Source organism: Ambystoma mexicanum, chromosome 5q, assembly GCF_040938575.1.
Source record: "Ambystoma mexicanum isolate Mex_15411 chromosome 5q, UKY_AmexF1_1, whole genome shotgun sequence".
Classification (NCBI taxonomy): Eukaryota; Metazoa; Chordata; class Amphibia; order Caudata; family Ambystomatidae; genus Ambystoma; species Ambystoma mexicanum.
In genome coordinates, this window is record NC_090933.1 from 1,293,833,313 (window position 1) to 1,293,860,211 (window position 26,899).

Genomic DNA, 26,899 nt, shown 5'->3' on the forward strand with positions numbered 1-26,899 from the left:
AAACTCATGCAACTTTTACCGGACAGTGTTTGGTAATACAGACTCTTACCTGAACGCCATCAGCTGCCTCCAGGCAATATTCTTTTGGACCCGGCTGCAACCTAACGAGGGAATGGAACAAGAGTGAACATCGGACATATTGAACTCTTTGAACTTTATAGACACTGGAGTCAATATTCCTCCGGAACTCCTCCAGTACCTTCAAACCAGTGAAGTAACTGGTATCTACGCCCCCCTGCATGCCATGCAGGATGGAGAGCTCATCATTTAAAAACATAAGGTGAGATTACCAAGAGGGGATATCGGAGGTGATTAGTGGGGAGAACGAGAACAGTTTGGGGGGGGGGGCATCACTAAAATCCACGGGTGGCTAAATCCTTTTCTCCACTTGCAGGAGAATACTACTATGAGTCCAGCAGACAAGATTAGGCGGGCCAGTTCAGACTGTCATCTCTTCACTACGCATCACGTTGGTGGAGACCGCAGCTGTCCGGGTCCGATCAACGCCCCTGTGGGAACCAGGTGAGCATAACACCGTCTTACTGTTTGATATCATGCTTTCCTTACACACCCCACCATACCACCACTTCAAGTGATCTGTAATCGAATGAATGATACAAGACAAAAAATGTGGGTGCATCGTCCCACAGAGAAACACGATTATAGTTGGGGCAACTGGACAGTGGTTGTGTGATCCTGATGTGCCATGTCTGTGTTTGGACGCTCATCTCCACATTGTCCTCTCGATTTCATTTAATAGATCTACTAAAAAGCATTATTTTCTTATTTTCTTTACTTAATGCAGTTCATTTCACATTGTACTTTCCACATATATCATATAATTTACAAAAATAAAACGTTTTTCACTAAAATCTCAAACTACATTCAATTGATAAAACACATACTACACTAACAATTATTCATCTAATATATTTACACATCAGTATGTGACTTTAAGAACATTAATAAATACATTCAATTTTCTCACATTTATATACTTCATCTAATAATAACCTTTTTGCCGAACTCTAAACAAGGCTATATGCAATGAAATGCTGGGCAAATTCAGGCGGTACTGCATCATTTAAAAAAAAAAATTTTAAAAAAAAAAAACATGTCTTACTGTTCCCGGGTTATTAACAGATTTTGACAAATTAAGCATATATACCTCACCTAACTCTTTACATTCAGTAAGTACATGCCGGCTAGTCTCTAAAATCGATGGATATCTACACATTTGCCAAGGTCTAGCAGCAGGAGTTATCTGCAACTGTGGACCAGTAGTAGTTAAAAGGGGGAGTTGATCAATTCTCATTAACTACATAAATCTTCTGACCTCAAGCCAAGGGGCACATCATTAAATATCTTTGTGGCTTAAAATAGGAATATTGTACTGTTTGAAGGCATCATGAAGCAACACACCAACAACGGATTCAAAGTTCAAACAAAAATAGTTTACTAACTTAAATGTCAGGATGGTTGAAGGCCTAACATGTCCTATGCTAAGGTGGATTTTCCCCACCTAAAGAAACTAATGATAGTCTGAGTCAGTAAATTCAACTTAAAAGTCTGTCTGTATCCAAAACCTATATCTTAGGTTTCTCTTCTCCAAGACAATGTGTTATTTTATACAGTTCCCTCTGCGGTGATCGCTTTCCTCCACCACATTACTTTCACACTCTTCAGTAACGTTCATTACTTTGCCTTGTATTTCCATACGTTTAGTTCTTTGCCTTTTCATGTATGTAACATGTGCTTCACACAAGCTTGCCTTCTATTCATAGGCTTTTCAAAGTTTTCCATTAGTTCGGTATTTAATAGTTCTAAATTCCCAATCTTTAACTTACAGTTCAACTTATTCGTATTGTTCACTTCAGCTCTTCACTCTGGGTTGATTTTAACGTGCATATCTAATTTAATTAATTCTGCAATTACATTTGCCCTGTAGTAACACCCAGGACTGCCCGGTTCGAGTGTTCCCTTTTGTCCACTCACTGGTCCCTGGCGACTCCTCCGGCGACTTCTTTCCTCTTCTTCTGCTCTGCATACACGTCTCTGCTCATCTCGCGCTGACGCTGCCGGTAGCTTGCAGCAGTAGGGCCTCTTCTGTGCCCAACAGCTCGTGCTGTGGGCACCCGACCAGGCAGGCTCAAATCACTGTGACCCTTTCACGGCACGCTCGGGCCTCAGGGTCAAAGTCTCTCCTGGGTCTTTGCCGGCGTCCTGTCCTCCATGAAGGACCTTCCTCGGCAGCCTCCATCTCAACAGACCTGACACGCTCTGCCAGGCTTCTCTCCTGCTGGTTTGCCTTTCCGGATTGTTGGCTCCACCTTTTATGTACGTGCAACCATTTAAGGTGCGAGTCCTCAAGTCCCGTTCTGTAACCATAATTAGTGGTGTTCGCTGGACATGCCTGACCCTCACAACAGTCTTCAGGTCTCTTCCTCGTCCCAGTACTATAGTACTGAATGAGCGGAAATGAAGGGAAGTGATTGGCAACAGCTTATAAGGGCAGGGGTAAGGTTGGCTATCACAAGGAAAAGGGTAATACCATGTCTCGCCTGTGGAGAACCTCTCCCCAATCCCCAGGGACCTTCCACCCAGGTGATCCTCCCTGGCATCTCCACCCGTAGGGACAAGATCCAAAAGGGATGGCCTTTCCCTGCCCACCTGAGAAGAGGACCCAAGGGGAGTAGCAGGGAGGGTGCCCTCAGGTTCCTCACAACTGACCCATAATTTGTATACTGTTTGAGGGTGCTCAGATGTTCATAATTCAATTGCCAATCCCATATATCAAACTTGGTTCAAACGCATCTTTTAATTGGAAATAGTCTTACTCCCAGTCAGGAACCCATTCAATTGTGTCAAAAAACATATTGACTATCTTGTGGAATACCGCCATATTGCTATCTTTCTCGTCCAACAAGAATTTCCCCAGTAGCTTTAGAAGTCGGCAGGTAGGACTTTTAATCGCTTTTATATACAAATTACACAATCTTCTTTGAACTAATCCCGTCAAAGATTTCGAACCAAGTTCTAATCGCAATATTTCAATCGGGACAGCCTGGGGGAGATGTAAAATTCATCTCCATAATGTACCCTCTACTATTATCAGCCAATTACTGTCCTCTAATACCAGCACCTCCAAACCATAAAGTACTGCTGGGCACAGGCACTACCTATAAAGTTGAATCATTCCCTGGAGCCTAAAGCCTGCTGTTCCAATGGCAATTCTTTTATTAAGGCTGTTGATCAGCATAATGGAGCCCTCTGCAACATCGATCGGTGCTTTTGTGCAATGCTCATCTTCAAAACACATGTATTAAAGAGAACAATTTCATCTTGAACTTGAACATATTGACAAAACTCATTCATAGTTCTATAAAGACCAACATATCTATAATCCATTTATACAATATCATCTGCATAGGATACTCACTCAACATGTGTCTCACCAATGCTAGGCAGGCAATGTGCACTGCACATAGTCTCGCCGGTAAATCTGCCATGTACAGGTTAAACAGTAGAGGGGGCAAGCACACACCCCTGCGCTTTTCAAATAATTGGCTTGTATTAGCTAGTCGACATTAAGAGACCGTTACATGTGCATTTATCAAGTGGTGCAGTTGCTGGAGATTTAGCAATCAGCCCACTCCCTGCTCACATACACACACATCTATGCCCCAGGTACATTTCACCATGTGCCGTGGATGTATAGTTACTTGTGGCCCATACCGACAGTCACTTGCATACACACATCTATAAACAAACATTCGCAGACAACCACCCTGTCACACACTTGTACATATACACATGCCACACACCCTCTCTCGCTCTCAAATGCAAACCCACACTGACATAGCAAGAAAAGTAACTCACCTGACAGTTCAGCCTGGTCCCTCTGCTGATCTGCCCCCAGTATCCTGCCAGCAACCACATCAGCAGGAAACGTTGTGGTGACAAGTTTCAGAGTCCCGGACATGCAGACATAGCGCATGTTGGTGCTCTGAAAAATGAGCGCACCGAGGTTTCGGATTAAGTCGCAATGAGAGATGGTGTAAAGGAGCACCCCTCTCACGGCCGTGACCCAGGCAGCATTCCTAATGTGCCATGCCTGGCTGTGAGAGCTGTATGCCACAGCCAGACATGGCCAGTTGGGCATGCGCTAGAAATCTGGATTGCTGCAGGGAGAGGGAGCGCTTCTACACACGGCTCTCTCTGTTTTTCTCTTTTCTTGCTGGCTCATCCATAATGGGTGGATGGGTGATAGGTCACTGCCCAGCAGCCCATATGCCGCCTCCAAGATGACAACAACAAAACTTTCCAGTGATGCATGGGAGAACAGGAATAGCGGGTCTAAGGGTGCTGGCTAGTGCTATTTGGCTAGATTCTGGTCTACAGTCAAGACTGAGGCTGGTTTGGACCGGAGTGCAAGGACTGATGCCTCTACTGATTGGTTGAATGGCAGAAGGATCCCTTTGTTTGAGACCTCCTACAGAATATACATCCCATTGTACTGCACCATGGATCGGGAGGGAGCCGACAACCCTAAGGTATATACCACTTGGCAATTGGATGTTGAAAAGCTACCTGAGGCTTATCCTGGGTAGGAGCAGGAAGCAGGTCTTGTTCGGTCGAGAAATCCATGCCACTTGTCTCCTGCAAGTCGGCAGCAAGATCCAACCAAGTTCCCTTGCTCACCATAAAATTCTTCTGGTAAATCGCCAACTTCCCTTGAATGTAGGGGTTCCAATTCAAAGGTAATGGAGTTCCCCTCCTCCCTATACATGTCTATGGGAAACATGAATACTTCCATAGGGAGCAGGCCATACTCCTGAGAAATGAAGGAGTCACTGGCGTCAAGCAGCTCTGTGGAAGGAAGTGTTGAGGTCGGAGGACTGAAGTCTAAAGACTAAGCGGTACGACTAAGACGGGAACTTGTCAGTCTTTCGCGCTGCTAAGCCTGCAATTTGTCGGTGTGGCCTGCCGGCTCGTCCTAGTGCGGTGGAATCTGTCGGCCCTGGTGTGGCTGAGGCTTCCCACTCACAAAGCTCCTTGGGGTGCATCGACTGAGATGATGCGGAAACCTGCATGCTGTGCCCCTCACAGAGGCAATAAAAACGGATCTATGAGGACCCGAGACAGACATCTGAAGTCGACGCAGGGTTTGAACCCTGATGACATCCCTGGAGGCAATCGGCGTAACCTCGAAATAAAGATAAAACATTGAAAGAAGCAGTGTTCATAAATTAAGCAGAGTGCGTAGAAAAAGAACTGACGCCCCAGGGTGTGGCACCTCTATATATGTAAACATACTGGCCCCAACGTCATGTCCACGTAGGGAGCTCATCCTGGTAGCAGAACAGTTAGATGAGGAATCTATGGGAGGAAGGAATCCATTAGAAGTGCACCTTTGAAGGGATAGATTCCAAACTACACTAATGCCCCCCTGCTTGAATGATTCAGCAGACAGCTTCTGCTGCAAGTAGTTTACCAAGATAAGGAATCTGTGGGGGGATGCAATCTATTAGAAATGTATTAAAGCTAGAATGGTCTCCTTTTCATGACAGGAAAAAAATATGAAATATGCATTGATTGTCTAGATACAATACAAAGTTATGACAAACTGAACATATGCCACATCATTAATAATGCATGCAATACGTTGTGGGTGGAAAACATTGCACAGTTGAATGTGCTTAATTGAATAGTTGTGGGGGTGTTTCATACCAGAATATGTAAGTTGAAGGCAGTAAACGGGTCGGGTGACTGTTCCATACACAAACTGGGCAAGTTCAGCCTCTGTTCCTTTGGAGAGTGAGAGTTACATTTAATTAAACTGATGGAAACCTAATGGTTCTTCAGCTTACCATAGCAATGTTGAAGCATGTATGAAAGAGGACAGTCGAATCTGGTTTCTCTAGACCTTCTTTTAAGGGTATCAGGTTCTCCACTAGTTCATCCACGTAATCTTGAGCAAAACCTGCAGAGAGATTGTGGCAGCAGAATTGTTTAATCAAATGGGAAACAAGAAAGAAAGGTGGTCAATAGTTGCAGATACTATATAGAGGTGCTGGGAAGGAGTGCAAAGGTAAGGAACAGAGGAATGTGAAAGTCAAAATGATCATCCGTTCATTTGGGCTCTGAGGACCAGTGATACGTGCTGTGAGATCTACAACTTGGAGAAGACAAATGGGGGATGTTCTGAAGGAACCTCTAGCCATCTCAGCCCTCCTAGTTTTTCATCATCAATAGGGTACACTGTGAAAAGCATTCAGGGAGCCACAACTTCCATCCCATGGAATTATTGTGCATACAATGGCCCTCATGGAGACAATTGTTTGGAAAGCACAGCTGTTTTTGCCATTGTCACTGTTCGCACATACAGCACTACTTTCTGGTATGACCTGCGAGTGAAGGACATTGTTTAGCATTTTCATATATCTCTTTGGTCGAGATCAGATTCTGTGGAAAGACTGAAACCCATGCTGCTGAACCATGAGAATGGCTTGTCTCTTCTCCCGGACATCAAAATGGCATATGGTCCTTCACCATGACACCACCAGCAAAAGTTCAAACTAATTACCAATAGGGAAACGACTATTAGCCCAAGATGAGAAACCTTCATAGGAGGGGAAACATGAAAATGAGCAAATAGAAAGCAGTTTTAAAGGAAGAAACAGACCTGGAAACAGGCAATCAAAACCTTTACTGAACAATTTACTTGAACCAAGTACTGTAGAAGAGCTCAAAGCACGCCATAATTTGTTTATACAGTTGATTATGGTTGTAATTCTGCTGTAACCGAAGGCTAACTGTGATCTCACGTTTAAAAAAATGAAAATAAAGTTGGTTAAAAAATAAAATAAAGAAGAGCTCAAAGCACGCTAGTAGTGGTCACGGACCGGGGAGAGGAGTACGATCTGAACAACATAATCAAGGGAGAGGAAACGCTGACCATTAAACATGCCTGGATGCTTTGGCCTTCAAGCCCAGGGTCTAGTTCATGCTTGGAAGAACATCTACACAATTAATTTCCAATATGGGCTCAGACGAAAAAAATGACTTACCTTTGGGCAATGTTCTTTCAGATGGAGGTTTCTCACTGTTAGGCAGAAACCTGTGCAGTTCCCTTGGGGACCACTGCAAAAGATTTAAGACTACAGGTGTTGGCAGTAAACCCACTTGGTAGCAGTCTGTACCACCCAGATTTACCTGGTAGCTGTGGCTGAGCAGTCAGACTTCCCTCAAGAAGAGTTAGGCAGTATGCAAAGTATACACAATAGGCACTCAGATACAATAGCACAAGCAAAAACTGACCAGAGCTTTGGTAACAAGGTATATAATTATTTATTTAAAAACACACTTATTGAAACACTCCAGCACTATTATTTTAAATCACTCTAAACACAATTACTATTATTATATATACACTCCTTATTCCTTATCAGACATGTCTTAGTTAACACCACTTATTTCCAAACAGAGGTGAGCGCTTAACTATAGATGGCACTCCAATAAGTTAACGAAAAAGGGAGGGAAAAAGGCAGCATGTAGGAAAATACACCACACTAATACTTAGGAACTCTTAAGCAAGGCAGGAAAGTCAAATGTTACTTGTGAGCCAAAGTCCATAGGCCGGGCCCACTCTTGGAGAGAGCAGGGCACAAATGCACCCAGGATCACACAATGAGAACAGGCTTAAAAAGTCTTCAAAGGAGTTCGGAAAGGTTTAGGTTAGGCTCATAAAAGTTTAGCCAGGGTGTCCCAGGCTAACCCAGGGTCGAAAGCCGGGGGCTAAATCTACCCCGTACAGTCGGTTGCAAGGGAAGCCAGGCGGAACACAGTACCTTATGTGGAAAGGATCCTCCAGCGGGGGCAGTTGTTCCTGGCAGCGGGTGCAAGTCGCGGCGTCGTCCAGAGGAAGAGAAGATCTCGACGTGGAGGAAAGATGAAGGTCATTGCACTACCAGGGAAGAAACCAGCCGCAGAGTTTTCCGGTTAAAGGTACTACCCTTTGATTTGCGGTAGTGGTAAAACGTGGTATCCCGGTTGCCGGGGTGCTTAGCACAGGCAAGGCGGCCACGAGATGTTCCAGGAAGCAAAAAAGGAAGCAGACTGGTTATCCCCACCAGTCGAAGGAAGAAGACTCTCCGGGCTGGAGATCTCCTCTGTCGTTGGGAAAAGTGGTGAGACGGTTCAGCAGGGCTCCACCGGTGGTGTCGTCGTAGCAGGTCGGCTCAGCTTCTCGCTCGTCGGATTCTTAGGTCCTGTGGCGACTTCTGAAGTTCCAGTCCCCAAAGCCCTGCTTTTATGCAGAAAACCCCCACTCAGCCTAGCTGTCACTCAAACATGCTAAGTGGTGAGCCGGCCGGCTCACCACTTGGGCCAATCAGGACGGAGTGTGACTTGAGTTGCCTAGGCAACTCAGTCCAGGGTGCCTAAATCCCCCTCCACCCCTCCTAAGTACCCCAGACAGAGTGGCACCACTTTGGAGGGCTTCTGTGGAGAAGCCCGCCAAAAAGTGGAACAAAGGGCTCAACTTGGGTTGGAGTCACAGAAGCGAACACAAACGCCATTTTTGAACCGAGTTCTGGCAAACAATACCAACCAGAGAATTAATATTAAATAAATAAACCGGCGGTATGTTCGAGGCAATAGGAATTAAATAATTAAAGTTGGTAGCCTCGAACAATGGGAAATCCCATAGGGATATATTCGCGGTCGAATATTAAAAGTAGTATCCACTGCCACCAGCCAAAACTCGATCAGGGGGGACGGAGACGTGCCCCCCTCGACTAACAGACCCCGGGGCAATCGAATTGCCCTGGCCAGTACGTCCACAATATGATGGTTTGTACTGGTTCTGTTCAGAATTTGAGACTAGTAAAGTCAATGGTGACTTTACATGCCCTGGGAGACAGCAGTCAGTCCCAGGGTATGGAGTCTATACTGGGGGGGGTCACTATGACACCGCTGTGTTACTGCACTGAGGGTGCTGTGTAACACACATCACAAAAACACATGAAGCCCTATGGAATAAAAGACCCCATAGCCCAATAAACACATATAGAATCAAAGAGATACACTCAAATCATGTCCAAGAGTGAGGGTAAAAGAGTCTCACTCTTGGCAGGAGGAAAAAAAAAAAATCCAGCAAAGCTGCTGGGGGACTCACTAGGTTAGGAAATTCAGCCTAAACAGAGAATTCTCCCTAACACTCACACAGATTTCTCAACTATAGTATTTCATCTCCAGGGCCTTCTGAAACCTTTTTGTCAATAGGGGGCACAGCGCAACGTTTTATACACCGGATGGGACGCCAGGTAAGTATATATAAAGCTGTGCACACCACAACCACAGTTCCGTACTTTACCCTATCACTGAGTCATTGCAGAACAGCTGATGTGTACACGCTATCCACCAAGAGGGGCAGGTGGGAAGGGTACCAAGATGGATTTTCATAATCAGACCTTTACACAGATTCTGAGAGGTCATTGTATTATGGTGAAACAGGAAAGACACTAATGTCTAGCCACATTATCAAGGTACTATGACTGATCAGTAAGGCTTACAGTAAGAGTAGTTAAGGGCTCAGTTAAGAACACACACACACACCCCCACTCTTACTAATACAAGTTATGCAAAGTATATATAAATACAGTTATTTAGGCTCTGTTTAACTTTTAGCTGTTAACCAAAGGCAAGTATTTTTTTTTTTAGTGTTTTATTACTTAGCTGTAGTTTTTATGTTCTTTCTGATGGACGATTCTCCCAAGGATTCGTCATCTATGATATCCATCTCCCAATGCTAACTTCTCTTCGGAAACTATTTGCGCTGCCAGTGGGCACAGCGTGGCTCTGCATCTGTTCTGCCCGACGGCTCTAGCTCACCCGCACCAATCAGGATGTTGGGGCCAGTATATATAGAAGCACCACACCCAGTGACCTCAGTTCACTGTTTATATCCCTAGCACTCCGACGCTGAGGGACTGTAGACAAAGGTGTGCTAGCTACTCCTAGGGGGGAAGGTAATGAGGGGGATGAGGGATAAGTCGGAGGAATGGAATCCATGGTACGAAACACCCATCAGAAAGAATATTACAGAAAGGTAAGTCAGTTGTTCTTCTATTGGACTCCTTCCTTCCATGGATTCCTCATCTATGATAGACTCCAAAGAAATACAAGTAACTGGAGGGAGAGAGGGTAGCAAGCACACCACCTAAACCACAAAACTCTGAAGGACAGCCCTGGCGAAACGAGTATCCTGACAACACAAAATCCAAGCAGTAATGCTTAGCAAAACGTGTGCAAGGAAGCCCAAGTGGCTGCTTGGCAAATATCAGGAACAGGCACTCTGCATTGCAGAGGCGATGTGGCAGCCAAACCCTCTGGTGGAGCCTGAGAGCCTTAGGGACCTCCTTGCCCGCTAGATGGTAGCATTCCGAGATGCAGAGAATGATCCATCAAGACAGGGTCTGCTTCGTAACAGACTCCGTGCGCAGGCTCTGCATAACTAACTAAAAGCTGGTCCTCAAGTCCTGTTCTATTATGTGTCCGAGAGACTTAGAACTTGAGGGCACGTACCTTTAATGCGTATGTGAAAATGAGCTAAAACATGGCACTGGTGCGCAGCCATTTTGGACACTGCAGAACCGCAATGAAAGTCTAGGTTTCTGAGAGCTCGGTAAGGAGGCAGACGTGATTTCTGCAAGGGTTGCGAGATTCAGATGAGCTCATTATGGGGGATAGTTGGTGTATTGTTCAATCAAGGACGGGCAAAGAAAGGAGTCAGAGTTGTGCAGGTGCAGTGATAAGGGGTGCTGGGAAAGAGCGTGCGAGAGAAAAACTGGGGTTTTCCACTACTAACTGGATTTTTACCGCTCTGTGCTCCCCATGCTTGCTGTCTGTCCTTCGGCCGGGGAGGGTTGGCAACCTGAGCTGGGCGGGGATTTGCTCCCCATAAGAGAAGAGGTATGCGGGTAGTAGAATAGAATTGGAACCCTGAGTGATAAAGTCTCGCTGAAGGGAGGACCCTCCGCTCCAAACCACGTTAGCACGTGTGATCTCCCTCCCTACCTGCCTTGGGACTGGGTAGTGTTGTCGTGACCGAGATGACGTTTTCTCATGCAACTTCACTAACGGTGATGTAGACTACTATACTCGTTCTTCTTTGCTGCCAATGTCCATGTATAACCTATTATCTCTTATTCTATTGTGTAGCTGTATATCTGTGAAGTGTGAATAAACGGCCTGTGAAATTATATTCTAACTGTGAGTCAGTCTAAGTGTATATTATTGCCTCCCTGAGTCCAAGAACTCTTGGTCTGTGTAATCTGTTAAGTGGGTTCTAGAAAACCAAAACATTTTGGCGCTGTGAGCAGGGTCTTTGTACTGTTATTGATGCCAAAGAACTTGATGAATTTGAAGCTTGGAGTCAGACAGTCAATTCTCTTTTTGTGGGTAAGTAGGTGTGTGTTGAGGTATTGTTGATAGGGACGTGAAACATACATTGACACCATGAGTTCTTGATTTAGGAAAAAAGGAAGCTCCGCAGGCGGAGACTGTCCTAAACTGACGATCCCACGGTGGACAAAGAGTCCATACAATAAATTGGCACAGACATGGACGCATGGCACAGGTTTGAGTGAGAATTGGGATACGACTTTGGGAGAGGCCAGTCCGGCCGTGGTGGCAGGGTGCCTGCAACAGGTGCCAGTGGAAAAGGGGAGGGAGTGTTCCCCCCATAGGTAGACAAGGGTGGATTTTGTTCCATGCGTTTAGAAGGATACACCAACAGAATGTAGAATTCAAGGTGCATGTGTTAAGATTGGAGAAGTAGCTGGCTGCTGAGAAACAGATTGCGTTAATGCAGCAGCTTCAAATGAAGTTGTATCATGACAAGGCTGATAAATATCAAGCAGTAGCCAAGCGAGCTGCTGTAAGAGTCGCTCAATATAATGATCGAAAGAGAAGAGGGAGGGTGAACACCCAGAAGGTGGCAACAGTAATTGCCTTTGCAGGTGTTGATTGGGACCCAGACCAATGGGACGGAGATGTATTCGAACGTACCAGCTCAGAGAACGGGTCGGAAAGGGAAGTGCCGTCCAAACTAGATTCTGGTCGTAAAGAAGTGACGGTTAAACCAATCATGCATTGGCGAGCTGGGCCAAATCCGAATAATCCGGCAAGCGGGTTAGTGGATTTGACAACGTTAGAGGATTACTCTAAGAAGGAGGTTGGGGAAATAATCAACCGATTGAAACAGAGGGCTGGTGAGCCTCTGTTGACATGGATGGTCCAATAATTTGATGGGGGTGCAACAGGACACGACAGACGCTGCAAGGTTTCTGTCATTATCACAGGAAACACAATCAGGAGGTTTTTCGTGCGGGACCACCTCATGATAAGGATGGGAGAGAACCGCAAGTAGTATTAGTACAGTTAGCTGCACAAGGGTGTAATCGTAAGTATCCGATCACCTCGGACTGGTACACATTGAGAGAGGCTTAGAGAACATGCCATGAAAGAAGCCATCCATGTTGAGACTCCTGAATATATGGGAGTGCTATCAGTTTCAACCCTCCGAAATACCATTATTTGAACTGCTCCTCCGGCATACAAAAATGTCATTTTGACTTTGCTGGTGGGGGTGACCAGTAAAATCACAGACGAGATGGTGGATGCTATCAGGCAGCTGGCCAACTTGGGGGAATGGGATAAGGCAGAAGAAAGACCCAGAGAGAGAAAGAGGGGCACAGTGATTGAGGAACTCCTGGAAGGAGGTTCTATAGCTTGGATTCCCGTATATCTAGAAAGGATAGGTTTTTGGCGCTACTAAAAGATGGAGTTCCGCGAGAAGACATTGATGGGATCGAAACCAGAGAAATATATCAGCTCTATGAAGAGAGGACTAGAAGGGAAGGAGCGGTACAAGCAAGTGAAAAGGCAAGATGTGAATAAATCCAATTGGGGAAAGGTTCCTTCTGCACCGCCTGAGAAGGAGGCGGATGAGGAGTCCATGGAGACGCCTTTACCATATCAGCCGACCTATGCTGAGTTACAGAAGGTTGTGAGCGCAATGTTGGAAATGGAGTCCAAATATGTGCATTCAAAATACGAATAGGATTTTGGTAAATTCCCGTAGCAGTTGCCTGACTTAAGGTAGACAGACGGCCACATGTGAATGTCAATTCATTCTGGCAATCGGGGAATATGCAAGAAGTTTGTGCCTTAATCGATAACGGTCCTCCTCCTCTGCATATACTCCTTGCCTTTTCTGCCTTACTCCTTATTCTCTTTACTGGAGCCCCTGCCATGCCAGTCTGTCCGACGCCCTTGTTGCCCTTGGCTCCGTCATCATCCTCCACTATCCCCCTGGCCCTCTTGCCACCCTCGGGGGACCAATGTCACATGTGCCACCCCACCCCCGAGGAACTCCCTCAAAGAAGGCAAGCTACTCCACATTGCCACTCTCGACATTCGCTCTGCCGTCAAACACTCGTCTGACATCTGCAACCTCCTCGAACTTGAGGTGCTCACCATCATTGAGACTTGGTTCAGGGATAGCTCCATCACGAGCTTTGACACACTCATCCCTAAACGCTACAAAATCCCCTCTGCACCGAGGACTAAGAAGACAGGAGGGGGAGCGGCGCTTATCTTCCCTGAATGGATATCTGTGTCCATCATCCCTACTATTGTCTACTCCTCCTTCGAATGCCTAGTTTGCAGACTCTCACTCTCCTCAAAATCTTCTCTCATTATGGCCACCTTCTATCGGCCACCAGGCCAGTCCATTCTCTTCCTCTCGGAATGGGCTGACCTGGTTTCCTCCCTACTCTCCCTCCTCTTCTCAACTCCTCCTGATGAATCTGAACATCCATCTGGACTCTCCTGACTCCTCAGGCCCTTTCCGCACCCTTTGCGACCCTCGCGCCCTCTGTATCCTACGCTCTAGCTCCACGCACACCGTGGGCCATACCTTGGATGCTCTCATCTCTCCTGACATACCTCTCTCTATCCCTCTCAATACCCCCTCTCTTGGACTGACTACTCTCAACACACCTTAAGCTCTCCTATCGCAGCAATACATTCGGCACAGCCACTTGGCTTCAAAGTCACCAGGCCCAACAAAAAAGCAACAGTGTCTGCCTTTGCCGCCTCCTATTCCCCTCCACCCATTCCTTCGGCTGACTCCCACCCTGACACAGCCCTCGCTAACCGCAATCTCTCAATCTCCAACACTCTTGCCCCTTTCATGAGGGTCCGACTGGACTCTTCCAAAAAGTGCAACTCTTGGTACGACTCCGACCTGGCTGCCCTTAAACTTAAGTGTAGGACAGCTGAGCGGAAAAGGAATGCGTCGGACGAACCATCTGACAAATTGGCCTACCGCCTCCTTCAAAGGCATTATCGACTGCATCCGCACCAAGAAAAGAGTCTTCATTCAAGCCCGCATCTCTGTGGCATCTAACAACACGGCTGACATTTTCGAAGTCTGCAAGGAACTAGCCAATCCCGCAGCAGCCTCTTCTTCCGTCACATCCACCCAGGACCTCTGCTCGGCCATGCCTGCACACTTCACCACAAAATCCCAAGACATCCTTTCCACCCTCTCTTCCACATCACATCATACGCCAACATCGAAGCCTCTCTTGGCCCCCCTCCACTTACCCTCTCTTCTCTCTCACCAGTCACATCGACTGAGATCACCAGACAAGTCCTATCTATGAAGGCTTCATCCAAACAGGTGGACCCCTGCCCCTCCAAAACCATTAAAGACCATATTGACTACCTCACCCCAGCCTTGGCTGATCTATGAAATGTTTCCTTTACCATTGGAGTTTTCCCAACCGCCCTCAAGGTCTCCCCCTTGTGCACCCTCTGCTCAAAAAACACTCTGCCGACCCCTCATTCCGGCAAACAGCTGTCCTATCTCCATCAGCCCATTCCTGGGCAAGCTCCTGGAGAAACTGGCTATCTTTCAGCTGACCCTCCACACTGAATCTATTGGTTGCTTCCATGACCATCAATCTGGCTTTAGAGCATCCAGAGGCACAGAAACTGCTCTTCTGAACACCCGTGAATACCTTCTCTCAAATCTAGACACTAACACTCCCTCTATTCTCATTCTCCTTGACCTCTCCTAACCTCTCTTAACCACAACATCCTGCTCGCACGTCTCCGTGACACCCTGCAAATCACAGGTCAGGCTCTGGCGTGGTTAACCTCCTTCCTCTCTGACCACCCATCCCAAGCGGACTCGGAGCCTTTCACTCGACCATCACACACTCAACCTGCGGCGTTCCCCCAGGGATCTAACTTTTCCCCCTGGTTCTTCAACCTCTATATGGCTGCACTGGCACGTGCGATTGCCACTTTCACCTCTAACTTCCAGTGTTACGCGGATGACACGCAACTATCTTACAGGCAAACCTTCAGGCACCTCCTCCTCCTCGCTCATATCTGACCATATGTCTGCTATTCAGTCATGAGCTGCAAACAACCTCTGCCTCAGCGCCAGTAAGACTGAGATCGTTCACATTGGGACACCTGCTCGCGCTTTCCTATTTTCATTTTGGCCAGCCTCCCTGGGCCCTGCACACGCACCCACCTGCCAGGCAAGAAACTTAGGAGTCATCTTTGACTACACTTTCTCCTCCTCCTCCTCCTCCTCTCACATTTCTGACATCTCAAAAAAGTCCAACTATCAGCTACACCTCTTTAGAGGTACTCTACCTTTTCTCACTTTCCCCCATTACTGTCTCCAGAGCCCTGGTTCTCTCTAGGCTGGACTATTGCAACAGTCTCTTCCTCAACCTACCTTCTTCTGCCCTGCACCCTCTTCAACTCATCCAGAACAAAACAGCAAGACTTATCCTTGGCCTCAAGCCCAGGGACCGTATCTCTCTGGCACTGAAATCCCTTCACTGGCTCCCCATGGCTGCAAAGTTCAAGTTCAAGACCCTCTGCATTGTTCACAAGGCTTTCTGGGGCCTGGGGCCTACCTCCCTGCAACGCTGCCTACCTAAATACTGTCCCCCACGAGCCCTCTGCTCATTTACCTCCAAACTTCTGGGAGTGAGCTGATTCTTCAAGCAGAGATTTGGAGGGAGATATTTATCCTAAGCAGGTGCCTCCCTCTAGAATAGCCTCCCTGTCGCCCTCCGTCTAGAGCCGGATCTACTTAAATTCCGGAAACTCCTCAATACCTTCCTCTTCTCCTCTTTCCCTCTACCCTGCTAACCTGCTAACCTAGCTCTTTCCCTCTTCCTTACAGCTGGCTGACTTGCCATCTGGTGTCTCACAGGTCCCCGGCACCCCTGCCAGTCCTCTTTTGCACTTGCCTCAGGGCTCTACACCCTACCCACACTCACTGCACTTCAGAAATAACGAGAGAGTGGCTTTCTCCACACTTAACCCAGTCTCAACCGGCCAGGTGCACTTACCCTCTCCCTCCCTGTGACTTCTGCACAATCCGCATGGACTGCGGCTGAACATCGTCCGTCTGTTCTCCCTGTCCTCACCCCTTAATTGCACTGGTATGAAATGCAGAATCGCCGTCAGGCCCATTGGCTGAATTCCAAACTGTTAAATGTATTTGACGCACTTACTCTGCCTGTACCGACTATTATTGTCTCAGAATTTTCAAAGGGCTCTGAGCGACAGTTTTTTCGCTATGGTCCCACCCTCCTTGAGTGCTTTGAAACGCTTGCCTGTGTATAGGCGCTATATAAATAAACAATACAATACCATAGATTCACGGGAATCCTTCAAGGTTTGATGGCAAGCATTTCACCATTACTGGATTGGGAGGTAAAGAGACTCCCGCAGTCCAAACCAGAGTTGACATGAAAATTGGTAATCTGAAAAGGAACAAATACCAAGTGTTGATTGTTCCCATACCAGAATACATTATTGGCTTCAATATCTGGATGGTTTGACCCTATGGTTCGAAGGTACAACCTATCAATTTGGGGCGAGTGCCTTGATGTGTACTCCCGTTCTGGTAGGAAAATTGAAAATGCCCCCCGTACAGGTTCCCTTACCCACAAAACAAGTATCTGTGAAATAATATCGCATTCCTGGGGGCAGAAGGCAATTTCAGAAATCATTAAAGGATATGTTGAAGCAGGTGTGCTACGACCAGTTACCACGGCTTGAAACAATCCGGTCTGGTCGGTTAAGAAGCCGAGCCGAAGATATAGGATGACTGTGGATTATCGAGAGTTGAATAAGTACACTCCTCCATTAATACCAGCAGTCCCAGATGTGGTTACCTTGATTGAGAATGTGCAAAAGTTCGAAGGGACATGGTATGCTATAATCGATCTGGCAAATGCATTTTTCACAGTACTAATTGCAGACGAATGCCAAGAGCAGTTTGCATTATCTTTGAATGGGAGGCAGTATACGTTTCAACGTTTGCCCATGCGGTATATGCATAGTCCGACCATCTGTCACTGGCTGGTGGTAGAACACTTCGATACAATTCTGTGCAAACCTGATGTGTAGATCTCGCACTAGGTCAATATTTTGATACAGGAAAAGGATGAGCAGAGCGTGCAGATGCACCTAGACTTCCTTATCGAGGACTGAGAAAGGAAGGACGGTAAATGAATGAGACAAAAACCCAAGGTCCCGCAGAGACAGATTTTTCTGGGGATTCAGTGGCATAATGGGCATCGTAAAATGGTGCCAAAGGCTAAACAAAAGATCCTTGAGTTCTCCACAACTATGAATAAGAAACAAGCTCAACAGTTCATAGGTTTGTTTGGGTTCTAAAGACAGCATATACTACATTTGGTGCAGATTATTGTGCCCCTTCACAAAGTGACCCGAAAGAAGTCCAATTTCGAGTGGGGAGAGGAACAAGAAAAAGCATTTCTATCAGCAAAAGATACCAGAGAGGGCTGGATTTATGGCCGTAAGGGAAGTGGAGTTAAGTATGTTGGTACAGGAAAACTATGCAAATTGGAGTTTGTGGCAGAAACAGGACTGGGGGTATGGTCCTTTGGAGTCGTATGTTACCCGATGCTGGTGACCGATACACTCCTTTCGAAAGGCAGTTATTGGCATGTTATTGGGCTCTTGTGGATACAGAGCAAATGACGGCGTGTCACGATGTATTGACTGGTGTTCGGTTGCTTGATTTGAAACCTTTGGAAGAGGTGGAGGTGATGGAGTCTCCTGTGAAATGGGGAGTCCCATATGGAGAGATGACGAGTGAACAAATTGAACATGCATGGTTCACTGATGGTTCTGCCAAATATGAGGGGACCGAGCTGTGGCATATAATCCCAAAATGAAGAAAGTATTGACCCCATCAGGGAAAGGAAAGAGTAGTCAATTTGCAGAATTGTATGCAGTATATCAGGCATTGAAGAACGAGATGCCTGGTTATGTATACAAAAATCGCTTGGTCAGTGGCGAATGGGCTAGCTGTTTGGCTGCCAATCTGGCCGAAGAATGGATGGAAGATTCATGCGAAAGAGGTGTGGGGGAAAGAGTTGTGGCAAGATATTGCTGAGGTGTCGATGCATAGTACAGTAACTGTGTATCATGTAGACGCACATTGCCCAACCGATTCATTGGAACGTTGAGGTCTGAGGAAGATGATCTGGAAGGTATTGCTAAGTGAAAAGTGGGCATCTTGGAGAAAAGGCTACTATTAGGTGGGGAGGAAAGATCAAGGAATTAGCATTCCGTTAGGGATCGTGAAAACTGTGATTTTACAATGCCCAGTGTGCCAACATCACAAACAGAGGTCTAGCCCGCATATCATTCAGGGTACGTTGAAACGAGGTAAATTACCTGGACAAATCTGGCAGATCGATTATATCGGTCCAATGCCGATTAGCAGGGGATGTCAATATGCGTGCACCATTTTGGACACATATTCCGGATATTTGATGGTGATGCCATGCAAGAGAGCTACCCAATTGAATACAATTAAATTGTTAGATCAAGTGGCAATGTTCTATGAAATCCCTTTACAGATTCAAAGTGACAATGGATCACATTTGAAAGGAAAGTTGATTCAAGGCTATTGTCAAGAAAAGGGGGCTGAATGGATTATTCATGTCCCCTATCACCCAGAGGCTTCAGGAATGATTGAGAGAATGAATGGCTTGTCGAGAGAACAGTTGCAGAAACCCGGTGAAGGCAATTTGAAAGGGTGGTGTGAATGAGTTTTGGAGGCAGTGCAAGTGCTGAAGAACAGACCAATTGCCAACGGGAAGACCCCCTTGATGCGTATGTTAACGGCAGCTGTACAAATGAAACTGAATAGTCTCGTTGAAACCTTGATGTATTGGGAAATGTCACCTGGAGCGCTACCTCCTTATAGAGCCACACCAGAGGGGTGGATGTACATGCAAGGGAAGAGATTAGACTGAAACCAAGGGGAATCTGTGTGATTGACACAAGTTTTGGGAGGGATTGTGTATGCCGACTGCCAAGGAGATAAAGGTCATCCTCATTAATAGTGGAGATAACATGCTACCTATCCATAAGGGAGATAGAGTGGCGCACTTGATCATTGAACCAGTAAAATTAACTATGGTGAAAAAGAGCGCCACCCACTGTGATAACTAAACGTGGGGACAAAGGTTTTGGCTCATCAGACCAAATGGTTCCGGGAGCAAAAGTCTGGCTCGAGAAATCTGGTGGTCCGCCGGTTCCGGCAGATGTAATTGCAGCAGGAGAGGACCAAGGTGTTCTTGTAATGGAACCAGAGAAGAGGAAATGGAGTCATTTTCCGGCTGACAAATGTAATTTACTCGAGTGATGTACTCCACTGATATCTGGTTTTCTTTTGACAATTTGATTTCAGATCCTGTTCTTGGATTGAAACACATGTGGCTGTCGCTATGATAATAAACTCAACTGTTTGTGATTTATGAATTCTGTTTGAATCTTGTCAGATTAATATATACTTAATTTCGTGGTGAGCACAGAAGACTGGTTCATCTTATATCCTTGTACAATATACTAGGTTCAGGGTAGGACCTACATGTACCAGTTCTGCAGCACAACCCAAGATACGACTTGGTCAAGCGCACTCTGTAGTGGTCTACCCAACCTATCTTCTTATCATTATGAGGCATTAAACTTTAAAAGTCCTTCCCTGCTAAAGAAGGGGTCCTTGTGCCCTTAAAGTAACAAGTCGCAATGAAACCCATTGCAGCATGCAAGGATACTTTCAAGTAGCCTGAACTAGTATTGGCAAAGCCAAATGGCAGTTACATAGAACTTCATCGATCACAGTCAAGCAAGGCAGAGGTAGGGAAAGGACTTTATACCTGTTATATCCATCAGAAGTTTAGGGGTTGGAAAAACATAGGTTAACTTGCCCCCAGTGACAACTTCAGAGACTCCTGAAATCGCTGGCCCCCCGTGCTTTGTGTCTTGGTTCAGTTGAAAGGGGACTGTGGAGTCTCTGGTACAGAGGTCACCTTCAGCATCAGGATTTAGGTCGGACTAGTCAGTAAGTCTGAGCTCCGGCGCGATGACTCCTGCCACTGGACAGGTGGACGACCATAGCACGATGAAGAAAGGATCAACGTGTCGTTGACAACCTCCAAGGACCCCCAAAGACATGACGCAGGGAGAAGTCAGAAATGGCAACCGCGATCAAACAACGACAGTCGGCCCTCATGGTGGAAACAAAGAAGTTAGTACTGCAAGGCCCATTTTTGTGCTGTAAAGGTGCAACTGAAGGGAAAGGCCTCTTGTTCCATAGGTTGAGGCTCTGTTGAGGCCCAAGTCCAAACTGGGGGTGTGGAGGGACGGAGGACCAATGCAGCCCACAAGGAAGCTGGTGAGCCCAAAGCAGTGGTTGAGACTGTTTGTTCCCACCGATCTAAGGATCAAAGCATTAAGGGCTTTTGGAGGCCAGCAAAGGATTAGGGCTCCCTGGGAAGGTTGAAGACAACATTGTTGGATGGCTGCAGCGAGTTCTGGGTTACTAGCAAAATGCTCCGCTTCGAAGGGGTCTCGACTACAACAATGATCTGAAGAATGGCTGCAGGAGCAACATGTGGTCGGAAGGTTTATTATTAATCTAAACCTCTGGCAATTGCTCCAGGCAACCATCCACCATGGTTCTTCAGCCTGCCAAGCCAATACAGAAAGGGAAAAGCCAATATGCAAATTAGGCTTGGTCCCGCCCTAAAAGGGCTAGTTCAGCCCAAGCTGCTCTGCCACATCCCTTCTGCAAAGGATCACACTTGTGAGGAAGGAAAGTGACTTAGCAGGGGTGAGACCAAGCCTGAGTTGCCTATGGTTTTTCCCCATTCTGTATTGGCTTGGCAGGCTGAAGAACCATAGGCAACTCAGGCTTGGTCTCACCCCTGCTAAGTCACTTTCCAAGTTAGGAATTCTAAATCGCATTGAGCCATAGGCTCAAATGGTTTTTGTATTAGGACTGTTAAGACCACATTGAGATCCCACGGAAGTGGAGGTTCACGAATAGGTGGGTGTACACGCAAAAGGCCCTCAAACTGCCTTTTAATGGCCTTGTTGGAAAGAGAAAAAGACTTGGGTTCTCTATTCAGGTAAACACCGATAGCTGATAAGTAATGTTTGCACGCGTCTACCTTGACACCGGTGGAAACAAGATAAGACATCAAGGACATGACATCAATGGAAGCCTTTAGAGGGTTAAGGTTTTGTTCTAAGGCCCAGTGACAGAAATGTAACCATTTGCTATGATACTGTTTCTTAGTGGACGATTTCCTGGAGGCCGACATAATAGCATGGTTTTGTTCTGACAAGTGCAAGTGGGAGAAAGCTAGCTACTCAGGAACCACGCCTTCTAGTTGAACAATTGAGGGTAGGGGTGAAGAACCTGCCCCTTCTGTTGAGTCAACAGATCTCTCGAAAGTGGAAGATGTGAGGGGGATACCCCGCTAGCTCCAGGAGATATGGAAACCAAATCTGGCGAGGCCACAACAGGGCTAATAGAATCATTGTCAGGTTGTGTGACATTTTGTGAATCAATGGAAGAGGTGGGAAGGCATTAAGTGCTAGATTTGACCAAACCAGATGAAGAGCATCTCCCAGGCACCGAGGACCTTGACCTTGCCTTGAAGCAAATTGCAGACAAAGTGTATTGTGTTGATTGGCAAAGAGCTCTACTGATGGATGGCCCCACTTCTGAAACGTGTGGTACTGATGGTTTCAGCTCCCATTCGTACGGAGCGGACTGTAACCTGCTTAGTTTGTCGGCCAGGACGTTCTTCTTGCCCTCGAGATGGGACGCCACCAAGAAAATGTGATTTTGAATGGCCCAATACCAAATTTGTTCTACTAAGAAATACAGGGGCAGGGAGCGAGTCCTCCCTGCTTGTTTATTTAAAACATTGCAGTGGTATTTTCCGTTTGAATTTTCACCACCTTTCCTCGAAGAGGGAAGAAAAGATTTTAGAACGAAAAATATGGCTCTTAGTTCCAGGACATTTATATGGTCCTTCCTTTGCTGAGATACCAAAGACCGTGAGCTATTAAGCTTTGACGATGGGCTACCCAACTATACTCTGAAGGGTCTGTTATGACTGTTTGGAGAGTGGGAGGTTGAAAGAGAGATCCTGTTAGCAGGGTCTCTGCGGAGTTCCACCAGCGCATAGAGTCTTGCACTTGGTCTGGAATTTGGATCTTGGTTTCCTGGGGATCCGAGAGCTGATTCCAGTTGAGAGCAAGATGCCGCTGGGTCGTTGTCATATGGAGCCTTGCAAAGGGAACTAGGTTCATGCAAGAAGCCCTGAGGCCCAAGAGCCTTTGAAACCATCAAGCTGCTAGTGACTGGTGAGTGGAACACCGAACAATGGTTTGCTGAATGGCTTGCACCCTTTCCAAGGATGGAAAGACTTTGTACAGAGTAGTGTCTATAACGGCTCCTAAGATCCTTTGCGATTTTGTAGCATTTATGGAGAACCCCAGGTTGAACCGAGTATGGCAAGTAATTTGCAACTCTTGAAGCAATTGCTCCGAAGACTGGGCTTTGAGTAGCCAGTCGTCTAGGTAGGTATATAGATGGACTGTCTGCAACCGAAAGAAGGATGCCACTGACCCAAGACCCCAGAACCTTTGTGAAAACACTGGGGGCAGAATTTAGCCCCAAGGGTGGACATGTGAACTGGTAATGAGACTTTCCTATTGTGAATCTTAGCAACTGACAGTGGAGTTTGGAGATGGGGATGTGAAAATATGCATTGTGTAGGTCACCGATGGCATCCAATCGTTTGAATGTAGGGAAGCCAGAATCTGAGGGTTGGTTATCATATGGAAAGTAAAACCCTTGCTCACTATTCTTAGAGAGGCACAGCTCCACCCTACTGTTGAGGTCCAACCAGACTGAAACACGTGTCTGGGGTTTCAGTTGGTACTCTTGTTCAGAGGAGAATTGCCTAGCATTTCGGTGCTGAACTTCCCCAGGGCAGGACAAGACTGATATGTTTGGGATGTTTGGGATATTTCTTCTCTGTGAAAGATAGTGAGCTAAAGACTCTGGGTAACCAGGACTAATGTCTGGCAGAGGGACTCCCAGGACCCTCCTTGTTAATTATCATATGGAAAGTATCCAGAGACAGAAATTGGATGAGGTCTGAAAGGTCCAGAATTGCACGGATCTTGCCTGATTTCTTTGGAATCAGGAAGTGACGTGAGTAAAATCTCTGACCCATTTCCTCTTGAGGAACCAATTCTTTCGCTCCTAGAAGGAGTTTTTGAATCTCTTCCAAGCGCTCGGGTATGATTTTTGGTGCGTTGGAGGAGAGGAAGGTGGAGTAGCCGGAAGGGCAAGGCGATACCCATGTTGAATAATATTTAGAACCCACTCCTCTTGAGTAACGGTTTTCCAAAAAGGGAGGAGGTTGGAAAGCATTCCTGTTACCGGGGATGTATGCTCATGGATGATGGTTGGTGCGGAAGGTAAGTACATGCCCGGGGGAAAGTCAAATAGACGACTTCTGCTCCTGAACAGAATTCGAGGCAGAGGAGGGGGCCAATTTATTCTTGGGTCTATACCGTCTCTTCTTGGAAGAGTAGTACGATTTAGCAGAAGTGGAGGAACCACTGTTGCCTTGTGTACGTGGTTTAAATGGCATGTTTTGGTGATATAATTGTTTCACCGAAATGGAGCTGTGAGTTTTATCTGCTGTGACACTGGCCTTACATTTCTGTAGGACCTGATCTGTAGATGGGTCAAACAATGTTTTGCCATCGAATGGAAGGTCAAGCACCTTCTGAATATCCTGGTGAAGGGAGGAGGCAGACAGATAAGCGTGTCTTTGAATGCAGACTGAACTAGTAACTTCCATAGCAGTTGTGCCAGTTAGGTATTTAACGACTTGAAGCTGCTGCATAGCAGCTTCTCTGTCTTCATAGATCCAGAAAGAATACTCGTCTGCAGCTTCCTGAGGTAGCATGTTGGTGAAACGCTCTAGATTCTTCCAGTTAAGGATATTAAATCCCACCAGAACTGTAGCAGTGTTAATCTGCTTAAATTGTAAGGTAGAGGTGGCGTACAACTTGTTACCTTAGGTCTCCCATGGTTCGGCATTTGTGTCCAGCACTGAAGCTGGAGAAGGTGAAGGGCCTTTACCCTTTGTGCCCAGGGCAGCAGACACTGACGATATTGCTGGAAGATTTCCCATGAGAATGAAGGGTTCATCCTTGGGGACCTTGTATTTATTATCTAGGGCCTTAGAGATGTGGTGATCGGAATTAGGTTTTCCCCAATGAGCTAGAGCTTGCTCCATGACGCACAATTCCATTGGAAGAGGAAACTTAGGCTGCTGTGATGGCAGTGTCCCACAAACACCAGCTGTTGCAGGATTATCCTTTGGGAGGATTTCAAGAGTCTGCATGGCTTTAATGACAATGTCACGGAACACTTTAGAGAGTGAATGAGTGGTGTGCTCCTCTGAATTTGAGTCCATGTCCTTTGACATTTTCTGTCTTTTGGGTGGAGGAGCAGGGTCTGGTACCGGTAAAGGGTCGGGAGTAGGGTCAACTGGAACCAACCCCTGGGGTAGTTCTGGTGACATTTTGTCCTTGATGCGTTTCTAGCACAGTGCTAGTGAAGAATCAACCCTATCAAGTGGTTGGCTAGGATTGAAAATGTTAAACAACAACGGTCTATGCACCTGAATAATGGTTATAACCAGTTTTAGTGCAGGTTGTGAAGGCCGCTGTGCAGGTTGGCACAAATTCTCCTCAGACTGAGTAGAAAATTAAGGCAAAATGTGAAGCGTCTGAGCTCTCACAGGAGTACTGAACAATTGCTCTGGTGGAACAGTAAAAAAATGTTGAAGCGTCAATGTCTTCCGAGTCAGAAGAACAAGTTACTTACCCCTGGTAACGTTCTTTCGAATGGATGTTCCTCCAACGTATTCCTCATCTTTGACATGTAGTGTCCACAGCTCGGCAGCTCTGGACATTTTTCAGCAGAGGGTGCCCTGCGTCGATGGTGTCGGGTCTATGTACCTCAGATGCCTCCGGCGAGGATGACATCAACAGATGTTATAAGTAGCACGCACGGCACCCGTTGCCTCAGTTCTGTTTTATTTTATTTCCCCCCTCCTCGTGTAGCAGAAATGGCCACATCAGAGCTTGCATTGAGAAATGTTCTCTTTGAGAAACGGAAAGAAGACAGTGCGTACATTTGGGGATCAAATATAAATAACAATTGATGGGCTGGCCACTTTAACAGGTGGGCCTGACCCCCGCTGGAACGTCCTAATCGGAAAGATGAATGGGCATGGATTGCGTCAGCTTTAAACACCCATTCGACCAAATAATGCGAGGTGACCAGTGAAAGGACTACACTTAACTTGGGATCCTGGAATACACGAGGGTTCTGCCATTTGTTTCAAACACCTTGACTTCAGGATCTAGACTTGGCTTGCCTACAGGAAACGTGGTTATCTGGATGTCCTTCTCTACAAGACTTTGAAATAGCAGTAAATTCTGCTATAAAACAATCTAAAGGAAGACCGATGGCCGGCCTGATGATCGTCGTAAGGAAATCTATTGTGTCTTCTAACAACGTCTCATCATTTATTCAGACGGCAAGGGTCCTGACATCAAGGAAAATTAATGGGGTATCTGAGGTCCTAAACATCATCAATGTATAATGGAACCAATCTGCCGCAGGAACAATATCCTTTATAGATCAAATAACCACAATAGTAGATGCCCTACTCGAAGATTGCGGATCTCCAAACCTAATCATCTGCGGTGATCTCAACACAGACTGTGCGAAGTATGTAAATCTGAAACTCGCCCCGAAAAGGCATAACCACAACATGTAAAGAAGCCGCAGTGAAATGGTGCCGGGAAATGGACGCAAGAAGATTGTTTATGCTAAATGTCAACGTGGCTGGAGACATCCCTGCAAATCCAACGTGGAGAAGACTAGAACAACACTCAGTTCTAGACTATATGTTTGTGTCAGACTTGGTTCATACACGAGCAACTAGGTTTGAGGTCAAACCGATGGACCATAGTGATCACGACATGGTGATACTGAGCCTCAACGTAACAAGTCTGCCAGCCCCACCATCCTGGCTTCATTATGTGTCCGCCCGCTCGAGTAGAATACGTCTCGAACTCAGAGACAAAGACGTCAAGAAAATTGTCATCAACCTAAATCAAGTGAAAAACGAGATTGAATATTTCCATCTGTCATCAGAATTCATAGCGCACAAACAAGGCTTGAAACATGAAAAATGTGTCCATAAACATAAATTTGATTTACAAGTGCAACAGCGCAAAAGATCAATGCGTCAAGAGCTGAAAAAGCTACCGAAACACGACAAGGAGGTCTTTGTATCAAAGAAGAAAGCAGTAAGACAATACAGGAATTGGTGAAAGGCTCATAACGCCACTCTAT

General features: G+C 46.3%; 1 protein-coding gene across 2 annotated transcripts in view; it reads right to left on the minus strand.

Annotated features, from left to right (window-relative positions):
* MROH1 (maestro heat like repeat family member 1) overlaps nt 1-26,899 on the minus strand; it is a 2,813,132-nt gene that overhangs the window by 858,491 nt on the left and 1,927,742 nt on the right. For both annotated transcript variants that reach the window (XM_069621886.1, XM_069621885.1), the window contains one exon: nt 5,871-5,983. In XM_069621886.1, the coding sequence (XP_069477987.1) occupies nt 5,871-5,983 (113 nt within the window). The remainder of the gene's footprint in view (nt 1-5,870; nt 5,984-26,899) is intronic.